Genomic DNA, 18413 nt, shown 5'->3' on the forward strand with positions numbered 1-18413 from the left:
GTTTGACAACCTTTCCAGTGAAGAAATTTTTCCTGATACACAACCTAGATCTCCCCTGGCACAGCTTGAGGCTGTTTTCTCTCTGGCTGGTCCCCACGTGGCTACAGCCTCCTTTTGGGGACTCTTAGAGAGTGATACGGTCTCCCCTGAGCCAGGATAAGTTTTGTATAGCTCTTTGGAAGAGGGATGGATCTGATGCGGCTCTCAGCATGTTCTGGGCTGTTTGCCTCAGGTCTGTCCCCAGGGCTGTCTTTGGAGGAGCTGCTTCTGCACCTTGTCAGGGGTGGGATGTGCAGATCCATGGCAGGAGAAAGTCTGGGGGCAGCTCTCACTGAGTTCAGCTGCTCTCAGGCCCACGGGGCTTCATTTTCCCTTGGCTTTGCCCGTGCTGTAGTTCTCTGTAGGCTCAGCAGTGCTGTTCTCACTTGTGTGCCTTTGTATTCATATTGGCAGGGGTATTTTCATTCTTCTGGTAAAGACCCTGAAAAATATTCATGTTGTTCTCTTTTCTTAATCCTTCGTCCTTTTTGTTTATCTTGAGCTAAATTGACTTTTTTGACTACCATCAATGAATTTAGAAACATGAGTCTTAAGTACAGAGCCATTGGATTATCTTAAAGAAAAACCAAAGAGAAAAGCTCCCAAAACAAACCAAGCAAACCCCAAGAAAATATGTTATTCATTCCAACAAGATCAGGTCACTCCTCGTTATGAAATTATCTGAGTCAAATGCTTTAATCAGCCTCTAGTTTTCCATTGCTATGCTTCCTCACCATCTTTCCATTGGAGAGAACAGTGTGGATGCTGATCTGAAGGCTTGGGAAGTGCTCTGCAGTATCTGATGTTTAATTGAAACAGGGAGCAGCAGTGCCAACTCTTGTCCTCAGATGCTGCTAAGGGTGTTCTGGGTATTAAAATTGTATTTTTAGTTATCAGATCTGTTCCTAGGTAAGACAGGTAACCAGCTTCTCCCTAGCTTCCCTGTCAGTTTGTTTTGGAGTGACAATAAGTGTACCAGGAGCCAGCATTCTGATGGTGAATGTCTTGCTTTAAAATGCATAAGACTGGAGATGCATACATTCCTCCCTAATTGCAGGAAATTGCAGATCCCGGCAAAATTTGGAATGCAGCAGCTTGTATAATTACATCTTCTGTCAGTTGCTATAGCTCAGCTTTACAGCCCTTCTAAAATATCTTCACAGTTTATGGGACAAATCATGTCCCCGTTAATGTTACTTTGGGATCACCCCTTTCATTTATTCACCACCAGTTCCAAAGGACTGAGGTTTTTCCTCATGCTGAGCTAATAACAAGTGTTAAAAATCAGTGATTGTATTAAGGTGACATTTTGCTTTAGCTGCTGTAATTATTGTTAAGCCAAAAGACATCATTTAAGTTTCTTCCTGTTGCTGGGGTTGGATTGAGTAAGAAGTACTGATTCCTGTACCTCAGGTCCGTTTGATTTTGGTTATATGCAAACCTTTCCATTTTATGGCCTTTGGAAATAGAGGGTAATGGATTGTTAGGTTATTGGTAACTAAGTGTTGCTATCTGCCACTGGTCATTGAAGGACAGATCAGATATGGATCACAATTCAGAGTTTAATGAAATGTGTTGGCACCACTTATACCACCATCACAGGTGGGAAATGCTTGAAAGGCTGGAAAGGATTAACAGAAGGGTAATAAAGGAATTAATTTGGTCTGGCATTTTGAGAAGCGAGAAAAGTGTAATTTGACCAAGGCAAAGTTCATAGCTGGACCATGTTCTGCAAATTCCTAGGCAGAAGTGGAATTCTGAGGGTATTAGATGAGAGGTGGTTGAGCAGACCCAGCAGCTGAGGTGGAAATTGCTGAAAAGGGGCATGTTTTGAACCATAATTGCACTTCACTCCTGGGGTAGCGCAGTGTTAGAGTAGTATTTTGATCTGCTGGGGTCTGTGTTTAGAAACCCAAAACTATATGTGTCTACTTTACCAAAATGTAGCAGAACATTGCAGAAATTACCAGGTGAGAGACTGTAGCCTGTGCTTTGTGATAGATTAGACTATTCAAAAAGTTCATTATGGCTTTAATCCTCAAATGCATGAAAACTGGCATTAAGTGGGCTATTTCAAGTCTCTTTGTGTACCATCAGTGATCTCACGAGAAGAAAAACCTCATTTAGGCAGGACAGTGTGGGAAGTCTTCAGCTATTAAAATCGAAAGAGATGGTTTCTACCTTTTTAAACTGGTTAGTCTTGAGTGTGTAGAAATTGCGGCAGAAAATTAAAACCCTTGAAAGCTGACAGCAGAGAGGCTTGATTCAATGAGACAAGGTTTATAGAGCTGCAGTACTAACTCTGTAACTTTCTTAGAGGCTTGAAATTACATTTGGGCAAGTCACTGTAAGACATGAATTTGAAATTAGGGTAAGGTGTTTTTCATAGTGAAACACCTGCTTACTCAGTGTTACAGTGTTTCCAGAACAGCTGATTTCAGATATTGCTTTTGCTCTAACTTGTGGGCTTTTGTATATAAGCAGCAAATGCCTTTAGATTGTTTTCTGAAGGTTGGGGGCCTGATTTTCCTTCTCAGCAAATGTTTGAACTTCATGGGTTCTGCAGGGTCCTGTCCCCCCTGCTCTGTGATATTTCCTAGCAGTAGGAGCTGCAGGATTTGATTTTCCGTCAATTATGCATTCACAGCATCCCTTGAAGCAGTTCCTTTCCCTGCTCCTCCGAGGCTGAATGGGTCACTGTCTACAGCTAAGGAAGGAGAGCATTTGTCATACCCTCAGCCGTCATTGTTCACAAAAAAGGCAAAGGTTTTTGTTAAAAGAAACTGGTGCCCCAGCCAAATTACTGTTCATTGTTAAAGAAGGCTAAAGCCTTCACCCCATTTATGTGTGAAAAAAAGCTTTGTTTTTATGGCTTTGGGGTCACACAGGCCTCCTGGGTTATTGATTTTTGTTCTGTACAAAGAGCAGCAGTGCTGGCATGTTCAGTTGCTGTTATCTCTGATGATATTTGAGACAAACTCTGCGTGGGCATCCTCTTTGGGTGCTGCTTTTCATGACTACTCTGTGTGCAGCAAGATACAGAATGCCTTGAACAGTGAGGAAATCCTGCTACAGGAAGACAAAATGCTTGTGGGTGGGAATAGTGGGATCCCTCCGGCTCTTTTGGTTTTATTTTACTATCTTTTAATATTTACAGGTATTTCTCCTGTAGTTAGGGTGGACTCTGCTCTTCCCCCTGCTATGTTATTGATACTTCTGCTTCCTTTTGCTCATTTCTTTTGTACTTGGTGCCATTTTTTCAGTGCTGACAAGGAGGACTTTCTTAAAAGTATGGCGCAAATCCTTGTTTATCCTTTTTTCTGCATCCTGTTTTCTGTATCCCAGATAGATTGTCAGCTGGGATTGCAGCTCTGTAAGGGATTTCTTGGGGGGTGGTAGTGGAAAAACCACTGAACAGTAAGGTTTGCAACTTGTAAGGCAACACAAGGTTTAAATAATGATGCTTTATAAAGTGTTCGTGCTGATTAAAGACAAGTGCTTGTAAGGTTCAGTCCCCGGACTGATTTGGATTCCACTCTGGAAATGGAGAGCTCCTAAAGCAGTGTTGATTTGCCATTCCTGGTTTCCAGTGCCCAGCTGTCAGGATTTCTGCACAGCATCCATCCCAGCGACATCTCCGTCCTTATCCCACTTTCATTTTTCACTTAGAGATCTTTATCTAAAATTGATGCTTGTCTGTTGAATCAGAGTCTGCTCAGTTTACATGGAGTCTCAGAGCTCTGGGCAGCTCCTCCAGGCTGGTGGACCCATTGCTGGAGATGTTGTGATGTTCTGGAGAGCTGTTTGGAGCCAGGGTGGTGAGTGCACTGACTGGCCTGGCAGGTCTCTTCTGTTCCTGAAGTCTGACCTTTCATTAATCTTATATTGCCAAGCATATAATATTTCTCTTCGTCCTTTTCAACTCCTCAGGCACAGAGGCCTCCTTACACATGATGGGTTTAAAATAAAACTCAGAAATGAGCATCCTTTAGGAATACAAAATTCTGCAAATCAGATGCTGTTTGGTGTTTTCAGAATTTATGAAATGTGTTGGGTTATTATACCCTGATGGCAAAGGAGCATGACTTGGTGGCTTGGATATTGTGTCTGTTTATATTTCCTAATTTCCTTTCACTCCCCAACCCCAAAAGACAAGATCTGAGATTTTTTTGTTTGTTCCTTGTGTCTGGGAGCACAAAGGAGGCTCTCAGGCTCATTGTGTTTTCTGGCAAAAGCAGTCATCACAGTTTGTAGTATCTGTACAGCTTGGCAAGGATAATTTGTATTTCATCCTCCATGCATATGGGGTCTTCTCCCTGTTCATAAGGGAAATAAGAGAGGAGGAGTGGACAGATAGGACAGGAGACAGAAAATGTGCCATTTCTAGGCTTGTGCAGTGTGTTTTTCTGAACAATACTGTTCCAGCTGTTTCTGCAAAACTCCTAGAATAATATGAAGAGACTGTGATTTGAAAGTAATGACATGATTCTGGTCTTTATCATCTACTTCAAAAGAAATTCCAACCATTTGTTTGCTATTCCCTCTTTGAAGCTGGCAGCAATACAATCATAAAATGGAAATGCTCCTATGATTCCCCCCCTCCTATTCCTGGAAGTAGACGTTTGGACCTTTCATTGCTGCTGCTTTTTAAACCTTCATCTCTAGCTAGTAGCTTCCTTCAAGGATGCAGCTGCAAGGCTTTCAGGTTGCCATGTGAAGTTCTAACAAGCTGAAGCATTGACTTCCAGCATTTGGGAGATTGTCACTTTAGCTAGGCCATTACTGGAAATGATTTAAGTAACATGATGTGGTTATCTAGATCTCTTAGCATCTCTTTGGGATGTCTTGCGTGTTGGTTCCATTCTCTCCAAATAAATTCACGTTCAGTTTGCTTTTCAGCAGAAAAGGAACTAATTTGTGTGTGATTTTTACTGCACTTTTTATTAGTGAGTTATTAAAAATGGGAGAGAGATCAGCCTCTCTGGTATGATTTCAAGCCCTATGGAGTGGAACACAGAGCTCTGGGGAGCTCATTACCAGAAAGGTGCAGGCAAATGTGAGGGAGCTGAGGGGCTGGAAGGTGTCCATTTGAGGAGGGATCCAGTGAGCTGAGTGTGTGGGGCATCCAAGCAGTTGGTGGAAGCAGAGCTTCACTAGATGGGCAGCAGAAAGACTGGGGCTGTGCACATAGCAAATTGTCACATGGCCAGGGGAGGTGAATGTAGGGTAACACTGTTGTGGCCTCAAGGCTGTGGAACATGCAAAGAAACTGGAAGACAGCTTACTCAAAATAGGCAGTGTTACCTTTGCCATGATTTGCCCACTGAAGTCGTTGTTACAAGACTTCTTCCAAGCCAGAGGATTCCCAGGACTGAAAGCAGATGAGATAGTACTGGCTATTCTTCTCATTCAGACAGCTACCTTTGAGTAGAAGACATTTCAGAGAAGGTTGGCCTGAGGAAGTGCTGGGGGAGTTAATCATGTGTGTAGGTGTTTGCAGGCTCAAAGCCTCTTCGGTGCATTGGTGCAAGAGTTAAAATCCACCACGGTGGATTAACCAAGCTGCCTGCTCAGCCTGGTGTTTGGATGTGCTTCCCCTTTGCATGTTTCCCTTTCCAGCTCTGTACTGGGCCCATCCTTTTCTGCTTTGGCTTGGCCATTTTCCTCCGTCAGATGCCAGCCTGAATGGTTTTGTAAAGGCAGCATTCCAGTGGTGTCCCAGGGAGATGGTAAATCCTTTCCATACCTGACAGATGTCCTGCCTGGCTTGGTTCTGCCACGCCAGGGGCTAGAGGCCACTGTCTCTGCCCACCCTCCAGCCAATGTTGAAGAGGTCTGTTTTATTGTAGTGCTTATTCCTTTGCACATTCCTGCCTGTGGATATGCCAGCAGGAGCTGTGCCCGTGCACACTGCAGCCCTTTGCCCCAGCTTTGGGGAGGACAGCCCAGGCTGACTGTCACTTTGGTCCCTTTTCACTTTGATCCCAGATGCAATCCTGCTCCCTGCAATTCCACTGGCTTGCTGGCTTCCTCTTAGAACATCGAAATTATTGCAGTTTTCCCCTTAGCTTTTAGTTCCTAATGCCTTTTGAAGACTGAAGTTGTCCAAAGGAAAACATCTGGATGCATTCAGGGCAGTTTGGCCACTGTCCTGTCCCAAAGAGCAGCCGAGAAATTAAGAGCTGGGAAGGCAGAAGCCAACCCACTGCAGAGCAGGAGATGTGTCAGTTTGAAGATGCTGATTCTTCATCTGTGTTTGGAGTGGGATTTCTCAAAGTGCACCGGGTCCCTTTGGGATGAGGGTGGTTCTGTACAAGTGGAAAAGATGATTATCATGTTGTTGTATTTATTTGGAGAGGATGTGCAGCAGTTTTCAGACAGCACTACGCACCTAATTGGGAATTCAAATTCCAGCTGGTAGATTGAGGCTGAAAGGCAGAGCTGTGGGATAGAAACGGGCAGGCACAAATTGCTGAGGCTCCTAATCTTTTACAATATGTTTGTTTAATACAAAGTGGTCTATTGAGATTGTTTTGCAGAGTAGAATAATCGTTGTGTGCTGAGTAATGGGAGACAGCAAGCTGTTAAAGAGCATCAATTAACCATACAGGAGGAGATTATTGACTATTTTCACAATCACTCAGGATGTGAAGAGTAAAGGATATTGCTCGAAGGTAACCCTTGGAGATTTTTAGCAATTGAAATCTATAAACTGCAACAAGAGTGTTTGTGGCCATACATATGTTTGCAGAGCCTTCCAAGAAGAACAGAACAGGAGTTAGCTTTCCAATTCCAGATTGTGCTGATAGGAAGTAAATAGTGCTTTGCTGAACTTTTTATCTTATATAATATGGATAATTTTTAAAATCTCCCCTCTTAAGTTTACCTAATGTTATCCCAGGAAATACTAGTCCTCTCTATATAAGATAGCACGTGCAACTTCCTTCTATACTTGGGTGTAGGTTCTGTTACCCTTCTGTTTTCTTGGCTGTAGGGCTGTTGTCCTTGTCCTTACAACTGCTCCTGCTTCCCTGGGGTAATTCCTACCCTGCTGTTGCTGTGGGTTAGAGCTCGATGCACTCAGTGCTGAGAGGAGCATGCTGCTCCTCCATCATGTGCCTTGCTTAGTGGATAATAAAATTTTCCAGGTTTCACTGGTGGAGAGTATGAAAACCTATGTTTCATTAAGAATGCTTTTATACAACCGTACTGTGCTTCTGCTTGAGTTTAATGTGAAAAATAAATAACATCTTGTGGGCTCTGTTTGCTGAGTGATGTTGTTGTTTGTAACTGATGGGAAATTTTTCCCGTCCTGGATTCCAGTGTTAAATCCACTTTGTGCAAACATCATTTTCCATTTATTCATTGGCTGCAGGGAGACCAGATAACATTGAATTTATTTTTTCAGTTTTGTTCCTTCTGAAGTGGTGGTAGAGAATTGCACCTCAGTTATTCTTACAGCCAACAGCAAGAGATGTCCCTTGAATTCCTTGGGGATTATGATAAAGAGGGACCCCTGGTTCTTGGACAAGGACAAAGATAGACTTCTCGTGGCTTCAATTCTCTGTTCAAATGCCTTAATCAACAGAGGTCTCCTTTAACAGATGGTTCTGCATCGATAAAAGCCTTTAATGTGTTAGTAAAAATTCAGAGAAATTTACTCCTTTTCTGATTTGATTGATTTTCTTAATCTTCTTTAAGCGGAGGCTGAGGGGTGAGAATAACTCATCAGAAGACTATGGAGAGGATTAATTACTTGGCTGCAAAACTCATGAAGATATTCTGAAGGAAGATGTGGGAAGAGTGAGCGGAGCCCTGGGGAAGTTGGTGTCAGCAGAGGAATTTGGCTGTGACTGCAGCTGTCACACCTGCAGGGTTTCACTGTCAGGCAGTTCAGACTGATGCCCTGCATGTCATACCCTTCTGAACTTGTTTCAGTCGTAAAACCTTCTCCCCTGATCTGGGGGGATAAGAATCCTTTCTTTCTCATAGACAGCAGCTGGTCTGACCCTGAGCAGCTTGACAGTGGGAAATGCTGCGGGTGCTTTGCCACCGGAGGACTCCTGTCCTTGCAGCAGGGGCTGCTTTGAGCTCTGCCTGATCGCTGGTGCTTCAGAGAGCTGCCAAAATATCCCTGACTTTACAGAGAACTTGTCAAAGCTGTGATGTCTGAGGTACCTACATCTTAATGCAGATCTGCAGATTTAAAACCCCAAGGAGCCGCTCAGCCTCACCCACGGGCAGGAAAAGGAGGGGTTGCAGAGCAATTTCAAGGCTGGAAAGGGGTATCATTAGCACTGAGCTTGACCTGAGCTGAGCTTTGGCCAAAGGATTCATCCCTGAAGCTGCAGTGAAGCATTTCATGGTTCATTATCCTCACAGTAGGAAACAATGTCTTACTCTGAAGCTGAATATCTTAACTCGAATTTTCATCCATTTGATCTTCTTACGGCTTTGTCAGCAAAGTCTGATCTTTACCACCTTTTTTCCCCCACTTCCTTTTAGGAAGTAAAACAAACTATGTATCTGTCTGCATGAATGGAATATTTTGAACTCTAGGTTTCATATCCTGAGTTGGTTTTCTGGGCTGTGGGTGACTGGATGACCTGACTGTGAATCCTAATCTCTGTTTCCCTGTGGTTTTTTGAGGCATGAACTCCAGAGCTGAGCACAAGCCTCAGGAGAGCTCTGGGATTCAGGCAGGTTGCAGAGGCAGCATCACTTTTGGGGAAACTTTGCTGCTTTTTGACTGAGTTGATTTGGCAGCTTTCTGCCATAGCAGGAACAGAAAATCCCATTGGGCCAAGACCCATTTCCCTGAAGGCCTTAGCAGGGTGCCTTTTTTATAGATGTTTCCCCACTGACAAGTGCATTTTGAGATGAGTCACTGAATTCATGTTTAATCCACTAGTAAAATTGGCAAGGCAATTACCATCTTGCAAGTTCTTCGAATCAAATTGTTAGAGAACATTAAATCAAATGCTTTGGAAAAATCCCAGTGTATACAATTGCTTTTATAATCCAGACTGTGATGCTGTCACAAGAAGAGCTTTTATTTTATTGGGGCCTGTCTTCAATGAAAGTGTGCTGCCTGGTACTCATTTTGGTCTTGGCCTCTGCTTGTCTCTGCTCCATTATTTTCCTTTTCTTAATTGTTACTCCATAATGAGAACTGAGAATTAAGGAATCGCTCTCTTACAGTTGTCACCCCTGCTTTTCAGCAATGCCAAGCCCAGAAAGCATTTGCAAACAGAAATAATGCTGTTGTTCACGAGGCAATTAATCTGGTATGACAACCTGGTGGCTTAAAGCACAACAGGGATGAAGGTCACTCTTCTGGGTCTCCCTTTTTGCTGTGTGTGCTTTGCTCTGAAGCCAACCCACCCAATCCCTAGTAGAGGGAAGCATTGAGAGGCCTTGTATGGAAATCATCACTGGAGGGGTTGCTGGACTGGGAATGTGCAAACAAATGACTCCAGGCAGCTCTGAGGCTGCTGCCTGGCTGAAAGCACACGTTAGCTCCATTCAGTTTGCACTGCCACACACTTCAGCTTACACTTACAGCTGGCTCTTCTTTTTGGTGTGTCCTAGTCCCAACGTGATGTTTTGTGTTGTTTCTTGGGGGGAGGATTTCTTTCTCTTTCTAGCAATGTGCCATACTCTTCCCTTCCTGTTCTTTTTCTTCCCTCTACAGGTGGCAGCAAGGGAAGAACTACAGAAGGAGAGGTTCTCTGCCACTGCCAGAAAGATACAGGAAAGTGTTGACCTAAAGCTGCGAGGTCTTGTATCCCTTGGTGCTCCGCAGAAAAAGGAGATGCACGGTTCCTGCAGGCTGGTGCTGAGGAGCAAAGCCACTGCCAGCAAGATGGGCTTTGGTGGGTGTGTGTCCCGGGAGGCAGTCCCAGCTGTCAGTGCTGCAGAGGTGATCAGAGAGCTGCAGGTGAGAGGGAGCAGCCTGCAGAGAGAGCTGCAGCAGCTGCGGCAGCAGTGCCGGCACAGGCTGGGTGAAGTTGCAGAAGGCTTGGAGGGAGTGATTTGTATCTCCCCTTGAAGACAGACACCTGGGCTGAGGGGAGCAAGGAATAGAGTGGCTTGGTCACCTTGTGCAGCTTGGTATGGGGGAGTGTGAGCTGAGCAACCGAATGTAATTTCTAATTCTTTAGCCTGGGAAGTCTAACTTGTCACAGCTTTGTGAGTTGTACTGGGGCCACAGCCTCAGTGCTCTCTCTGCAGCCCCCTTATTGCTAACCTTGCCAATTAAATTCTGCATTAGGCCTTGGTGGGAGTGTGCATAAATCTCCCTTTCATCTTCTGGATTCCTAGTTCTTCTGCCAAGCACTGGGCTCTTTTACAGCGCTCAGCTGCTAGGCATGGCATACACTGAGGCTGTGCATTGAAGTACTAATTGCATTCAATATTTTCCAGCGATTGGAAGAGTTCATTAGTCAGAAAAATCCAAGTATTGGAGAACATGAAAAATACCAAGGCTTAGAGAGATTGGAAATATTCAGGAAAGTGTGTTGTTTTAATTCAGCTGCTTGGAGTATTCGTGGCAGCTATAATGTAGTCACAATAAAGAAAAACAAATGCCTAATAATAAATAAAGCACTGCACTGATTTCATTTACTGGTGTGATGCACTTGAAATAATTGGGTTCTCAAAGAGGACAAACTGGAAACCCATTCCATGAGGTTATGAGTCACAATGAGATGGATAACTTTTGGATCTGCTATGGGAAGTTTCTGTGATACAGAAATACAGAAAGACCTTAACTTGCAAGCTTGAGGAGTCTCCAAGCTCTGTCTCTGAAGGCTTCTTGCCTTGGAACAGTGAAATGCTTTTCCTTTGGCCTTAATTTCCAAACCTTTTCTGGTTTGCTTTCACCAAGGAATATTTTTATGTTCTAGTTGCACACTTTGAGGAATAAATAATATTTAAATAAAGCGGTCTGCTTTTTATTTGTGAATTGCTGTGGGCAGTGGGATTTCTTTGTCTGGGGAAGCAGCCCTGGGAGCAGGCTGTTGTGTGTGTTGTCAAGGCTGTCAGTCACAACCAGTGTTCCTGCTGGCACTGGCAGTGACACACAGTCCTGGAGCAGAAAATCCCTGTGGGACTGGCAAGATCCATGGACCTGCCCAAGCTGCTTCTGGAAGAATCTCCATGGCTTTCAAAAGCCAGTCCACACCACTCTGCTTTCCAAACGGTCTCTGTAGGTGGAGGGTGCCAGTTTCAGGCTGGTACAGCTTTGGGCAGGTGTTGGCTCCAGGACTGCTGGCATTTAATGCACAAGAGGACTCATTCAGACACAGGTTTCCCAGAAAGTTATTCATAAATGGGAGCGAAGCAGTATATCCCAGTACTAACAAGAGTGGCAGCACCAGTCTCTCTCTTTTTGAGTGTTTTATATCCTGCTTTAGCTTTTATAGAAAGGAATTTTCATAATGCATCACATTTAGGTTTGAAATGTTGCCCTCAAAAGATCTTTTCCTGGGATATTCGGCAGAGAAGAGTGGGCAAATATTCTTGGGCATGGCAAGAGCCCTCAGATTCAAGTGCAGGTCTAGCTCATGGCCTGCTGTGGCTCCTCAGGATTTATTATCCTGCTGTGCACTTAAACTGCCAGGAGTCACTTGGAGGATGGCTGATATCCTGGGATCAGCCCTTTGTCACCACACACACTCAGGGCCCTGTGCCTCAGTGTCCAGCCCAGAGCCCCCTTCAGCAGAGACTGCCCCACTGGCAGCACCTTGCCCCTGCCTGACCCTGCAGAAGTGTATTTTTCTCAGGTGGGGTGTCAAGACCAGCAGTGCCCAGTGTGTCTGTACAGCGTGTGTGTGATGTACACAAGTGCCCACAGTGACTGGCAGAAATCCACATGGCACCAACCACTGCTGGAGTGGCCACACGGGAGCTGTCAGGAGAGCCAGTGGGCTGGAGCTGCAGCTGCTGGAATGTCCATCCAGAGGGGCTGCAGCTGAGGCAGATGAGAAGTTCACCTTTCCACCAGGGGTGCTGGCAGGGGCTGCAGACACCTCATGCTGTGAGCATGGGCAATACTGGGCTTTGTCTTCTGGCACCGATCCTGCACTGCCTTTTGTTTCAGGTACCAATTAGCTTAAATCAGAACAGCTACTCTGCAGGCCCTGGAGAAGGTCAGTGGTCTGTTTTGAGCTGGCAGTGGTTTTAAATAAAATACTGCAGCCTCCTCTTTCCTTTGCCTTTTGTCTCAGCACAGAGTGCACGAAGCTATAAGGGCTTGGTGCTCTCCCACACTGAGTTTTGGAGGGTCGTGTTTCCTTTTAAAAATCACAGCACCTCCCCAGGAGCTGGACACAGAGGGGCTGAGTTCTGGTCATGCTTTGGTGACCAGTCACAACTTGTGAGGCATGTCAGTGCATCTGGAATGCAGCACTCCAGTCCTCATGAGCTTGGTGAGCCATCAGCTGGCTCTCCACTACTGCTGGGAGGTGATGGAGGATAAACACCACTTAAAAGCCAAAGAAAATACCCCTGGATTAACGTCAGCTGCAGTGAGGGCAGGAAAGTGAACTGAGTGACCACAGTTACACTGAATGTGATATAACCTAGGAACAAATAGATGTTTGTCACCTCACATTGTTATTACCATAGCATCTGTGGTATTTCCCTTTCAGTCACTGGGGCCTGGCCCTGTGTCAGCAGCTGAGGATGCTGCAGGAGGGGGAATGGCTGCCCTGGGAGAGTGTGACAAGCTGCATCCAGGTGCCTGGTTGGTTTGTAGCAGATACCATGACAGGAGGAGGGTAACTCAAGTGGTACATGCCATCCATGGGCTCCTGCATGCTTCTGAAATGTTAAGTATTACTTCACAGAAATTAGAGAGTGTTGTAAACAACCCACTACAGGCTGAAAATAAAGAAGGTGTTAAGAAGTTTGCCCTTTGCCATACCACCATGCTGGTTGTACAGTTCCGTGTGAAAGCAGGAATCTGCCCTAAGATTTTTGGTGGAGTGGAGCAGAGAAGAGTAGGTGGGCATTGGCTGGGGGAGCTGTGAGAGTGCCACACTGTCTACAGGTGGTTTTTGAACTCAAGTGGTGGGGAAAGGCTGGTGGTGATGCTGTCCAAACATCTGGGGTGGGCAGCAGGGTTTGCTTCCTGCTTTGTTTGAAGCAGTTCTCCTTGTTGGTGCATCCTGAAGGGTGTAGTTTGGGTTTGGATCCAGCTGGGAACTAAGCGATGCTGGGAAAGAAGAGGAGCCTGTGCTGGAAAAGCAGGAAACCAGGGTCATTGGGGAAATCAGCACCTGGCAGAGATGCTGCATGTGCTTGTCAGATACCCCTGGCAAGGGTCAGGCAGGGAAGAGCTGTCCCAGATGTTCACCTGGGGCCAGCTGACAGCACAGCCTGTCCACATGAAGCTCCTGTCACAGCTAACCCTCCTCATGGGACTGGGAGCACCTGGCCTATTGCTTCCTGCTCTGCTGGTGCTTCACTGCAGACAGGCTGAGATACTGCTGCAGTGTTTAAACCACACTGCTGGTGGATTTTTCTCCAGCAGAGCCTTAAAGAGAAGTTTTTATGGGACTTGTGTGTGTGCAGGCTCTGGTGGCCAGCATGGAGGTGTTTGTAGGAGAGCACAGTTTAACCCATTGCTCTGGTATAAGTGGTGCTTGCTTTCCAAGCATCTTGCTAGGAAAATGGGATTGGCCATGAATACTTAATTAGCTGATAACGCTGGCTCACTGTGTAGCTGGAAACGTTCCTCCCCAAATAACTGAGCATCATTTCGCTTGCAGTCAAAACAGGAGGCTCCCTTGGCAAAAGGCAACTCCCGACAACCTGGCGCCTGCTGCTTAATAAGGGCTGCAACCTATGTTTAAAAATAAGAGCTGCTGTGAACAGTGACTTCCAGCCTGGAGTGTTTTGGGCTCCCCGTGGGATTCCTCCACCAGCTCCTGCTGGAGGATGAGCTGCTAGCAGTTGGTGTGTGTGTGACAGCGTGATGCAGCTCAGTGGGAGTTAACACATGCCTGATGGTTCAGCTCCCTCTCCTCTGACCCTCAGCCTCTTCCAGCAAGAGCCTTGGGTCTTTCACCCTCACGCTTCGCCTCCTGGAGCCAACAGCTCATATGGAGCAGTCTGACAGTGCTGCTGCTCCTCAGCTCACAGCCCCAGCCCTGGCTGCCAGTGTCTCACCTCTAGGCTGGGAAGATCCTCATCCTTGCAGCCCCTCCATCCCCACCCTGTGTCCCAGCTGCCAGGCCAGAGCCAGATCCCTGTTCCTATCCCTGTGAGTTGTTTTCTTCCCCTGCTGCTCTGAAAAGGAGGCAGGGAGAACAAAGGCCTTCTCACCCTTGTGTGAGCACCCAGTCTCCCATGAAGGCGCCTGGCCCAGGTTGGGAATGTCTGGCCCAGCCCCAGCTTCTGTCTCTGGTGGGATCTGTGCTTACAAACAGCTCTGCCAGCCCCACCATCATCCCCCAGCCATGAGGTGACCATGTCCCACTCAACCAAGGAGCTGTCACCGTCACGGGCAGAAGGTTCCTTCACTGTCACCTGTGCCACCTTATTTCCCAGCGTGAACCTTAGGGTCTGCATCTGATCCTGCTGGTTTGCTTCCTTCTGAAGGGCTGGAGAGCCCTTCACATGCCCACAAATACCCCTCCTCGAGGTTCCATCTAGACACTGAACCTGAGCAAAGGGAGTTCAGGCAGCTGGGGAAAGCCACGGGCTGTGGTTCCCTGGGCACTGGCAGGGGTCAGCAGGAGGAGGGGGACAGGCATGGCCCCCCAAGCAGCCTGGGCTGGACGGGGCAGTGGGGCTGGGAAGAAGCCGAGCTCTCTTGGTGGCTCCTGCTTTCGTTTAGCATCAAGTACAGTGAAGAAATATTTGAGCATGGCTGCCTGTATCAGAGACTGGCAAACCAGGGATTTACTGGGGTAGAGTGAAAGCAGGCTCTCAGGCCTTGCTGATGCTCTTCTTCTCCCATCTGACCTTATTAAATCAGCCTGCTCGTGTCACGAGAGGCCGCCTCTGCCTTGCAGCAGCCCCCAGCTGCTCCGGAGGGAAGGAAGCTGCAAATCCTCTGGAAATACCACCTGGCTCAGTGGAGCATCAGCAGGGAGTGGGCTGTGGGGGATGAGCTGGCACAGCAGGGCTGTGCTGGCCCTGGGGCTTGTCCTGCACCAAACACCCTTTATGCGGCAAACACAAATCCAAGGTAAAAAGCTGGTATTTTCTGTCATCCCAATTGCTCAGTTGGCAAAATCTCCAGCACTTGGTGGGGATCAGGAGAGGACTTTGTTTAATCCTACCGGGCTCTTGTCCTCCATGTGGCACTTGCAGCTTTCCTGGGCTATAAGCCAGTGGGTGCCAGGGCTGTGCTGACAGCCAGGTCCCAAGAAGACACAGGGCATAAGAGATGTGGCTGTGGGAAGGCAGGGGTCAGGGGTTTTCTTGGGGCACTGTTCCATGGAGGTTCCTTGCTGAGGCAAACTGGCCCTGGAGTGGGAGCTGCTGTGTTCCCAGCGCTCGGGCTCCTGCTGTTGTGGCCCCGTTGGCAGCGAGGGGTGAAAGGCAGAAGCCTGTGTGTGTTCTGGGAGCACAGCAATCACTGCCTCTTGCACTGGCTCAGCCCCAGCCCTGGACAGCCTCAGGCCCTGGAATGACTTGGCTTATCCAGGTGGCACCATCAGTGCCATGAAAAGGCCACTCCTGCCACGAGCTCAGCAGGGAGGGGGAAGAAGCCTTAGAGGGACCATGGGCTCTGAAGCACAGGTCATCCTGTGGTTGGCACAAGGTGGCCTGTGACCCCAGGGGCAGGATTAGCCCCTGACCCAAGTGAATGAGCCTTGGCTCGTGGTGTGAGGTGTGGGCAAGCCACGAGCCTCAGGAGGTTCATTCTGTATGAATGCTTCACAGCCCTGAGACGTGATATTAATGTATTAGTGTCCTCTAAGTAAAGGAGCTTTCTAATTAATTTTTATAGAAGTATCTTTCTTGTTTATACTGATTAATATTAAAAATGCTAATATGTATTTTTGAATGCTAACCACTGGCAAGGAGACCACGCTATCACCCGTGATTAATGCTAGCTTTCATGGTGTTTACACAGTGCCTTCTCGCTTCCCAAACCCCTTTTAAAAATGCAAATACACTGAAAGGCTCCCAGTGAGGGGTCCAGGCTACCTGGGAGCTGGGGCAGATGTCCTGGCCAAGGCTGTGCGCCTGTCTTCCTGCCTGCTGGGTGCCACTGCAGGGGCCTGGGCAGTGGGCCCAGCCTGTGCTGTGCAGGCTGATGTCTCCTATTAAACCCTGCTTCCCTGCCGTTTCAGGGCATGCATTTATTTCAGGCTTGTAGAGGTTTCCATTTGTATTCCCCCATTCTTGTTGCTACCCTCTTGAGGCCAAGGCCAGCAACCAAAGGCATAATAACAATAAAGCTCAACTGCAAGTTATTTGCTCGGCATCATTGCGTCTGCCAAACAGCAATATTAATTTTGTCTCTCAATGAAGGAAATATTCTGCTGATTAGCCACAGGGGCAGCATTTGTTCTAGAAATCAGCCTTTAATAGGCCTTTATATCATCTGTAATTCATATTGCTAAGTCAAGAAGAGCTTTTCATTGACATGCTTGGGGTCTCCAGCTCCCAGGCTGGGCACAGGATGAACACAGACTTGTGTCCCGGTGGAAAGGCAAATGCCATGGTTTGGACTGTAAGTGCTGTGGGGAAAGGGGGACTGCAGGATGGGGAGGGCAGTGGGGATGGACAGTGTCACCCCAAGTTGCCATCCCTGTGAGGAATAGGCAGCTGGGAATGCACTGTCCTGCTGCTTCCCTGGGACCTGTGATGGGGACAGGGACAGGCTCCCCAGGCTGGGACCCTTCCCAGGGAGGAGATCCCAGCCCCAAAGGGGTTGGAGAACGCACTTTGTGCAAGAACACACTGCTGCCCAGCAGCCACAGCCGTGCTCCAGCCCCTGTGGGGATAGGGGTGGCAGAGATTTATGGTCCCACAGCAGGGATTTCTCGCTCGACTGTGCTTCATTTTGTTTGGAGACGATGGTGCCTTTTTAACAAACAGCTGTCTCCTATCCACGTCAGGAGAGAACCCGGGGAAGTTTCCCGGTGCTGCCCTGGCTCAACACAGTCAAGCTGTGAGTATTTAATGTAGGCATTAAATACTGAGCCTGCCCTGAGGAGCTTGTAAGGACATTCCCTGTGCCAGCTGCAGCTCAGCATTGTAACCCACTGTAGCTTACACTCTGTGCTGCTGCTCCCACACAGGAGCCCTGGCTGGAGCTGCACTGAGCCCTGCCTTCACTGCCAAGGGCAGCGCTGCTGGGGCTGGAGCCCCTGGCAGCTCCCTGCCCACCAGCAGTGCTGTGCGTTTTCCCTCTCTCTCAATGCCATTTTCTTAAGCACAGGAATGTGACACCAGGCTCTGAGCTCTGGTTTTTTCTGCCAGGGACCCTGCAGAGCACAGCAGTGCCTGTGGCAGCCTGGGGGTGGGCACAGGTGGGAGCCAGCTTCCATCCACTGGCTGCTCAGGGGGAGGCAAATGCCCTGGGCAATGCTGAGGGAGCAGATGGCATTGAATTTCTAAGAGTAAAGATGCTTTTTAAAGTTCTCTTTTTTCCTTTTTTTTTTCATCAGTTGTTCAGAAATTGTCTTGAAAAAGTGGGTTAGAACATAGCAAGGAACAGGGATTTTGCTGTTTTGGCTGCAGGGACTCTGTGTGCTAATAAATTATCAAAAGGGGCTGTGTCCCTCTAAGAGTCCTGCTGTGAGAGATGCCCTGACTGCCACTCATCCCTTCCATTGCCACCTCTGGCTGTGGCGACAGTCCCTGTTCCCCCATCTCAGCGAGGAAAAGCGAGGGGATGTCAGCGGGCTGTACCTCCTGTCCTCTCCCATGTTCCTGGGGATGGGAGCTGAGGGGTGTGCTGCTGGGGAGGGTGGCACAGGGTGCTCCAGCGGTGCATTAACCTGCTTCATGCCCAGGCCAGCCAGGGAGAAGTTGCCACCCAGCCTGGATGCCATCTGTTTCCTCTCTCGTGCCAGGGAGCAGAGCAGCCGTCTGGGGTGGGCTCGGGGAGGTTTTGGTGCCAGTGCATGGCCTGGAAGGCTTGCTGGCACACGGGGCTGCTCCCAAGGAGCCCTCGGAACTGCAGGCAGAAGGCTACATTCAGGTAGGAGCTTGCTTATGCTGCAGTTTGAACATTTCAGCGTTGCTCCGTGGGAACATTTCAGTGATATGTAGGCATTTTCCTCGGCTGTTTCTGAAGGACTGCCACAACCTAACTCCTCAAGATGAATATTACATCCACAAAGTTATTGTTTCATAAAATATTTCTTTAATAGCTTGAAGTTTTAATGCAGTCGCGAGTATGT

At 47.6% G+C, this 18413-nt stretch overlaps 1 protein-coding gene across 1 annotated transcript in view; it reads left to right on the forward strand.

Annotated features, from left to right (window-relative positions):
- Positions 1–10982, forward strand: part of TEDC1 (tubulin epsilon and delta complex 1) — a 66382-nt gene extending 55400 nt beyond the window's left edge. The window contains exon 8 of the mRNA XM_066324863.1: positions 9734–10982. Coding sequence (XP_066180960.1) covers positions 9734–10090 — 357 coding nt within the window. The 3' untranslated portion in view covers positions 10091–10982. The remainder of the gene's footprint in view (positions 1–9733) is intronic.
- Positions 10983–18413: the final 7431 nt, after the last annotated feature.

Source organism: Sylvia atricapilla, chromosome 9, assembly GCF_009819655.1.
Source record: "Sylvia atricapilla isolate bSylAtr1 chromosome 9, bSylAtr1.pri, whole genome shotgun sequence".
NCBI lineage: Eukaryota > Metazoa > Chordata > Aves > Passeriformes > Sylviidae > Sylvia > Sylvia atricapilla.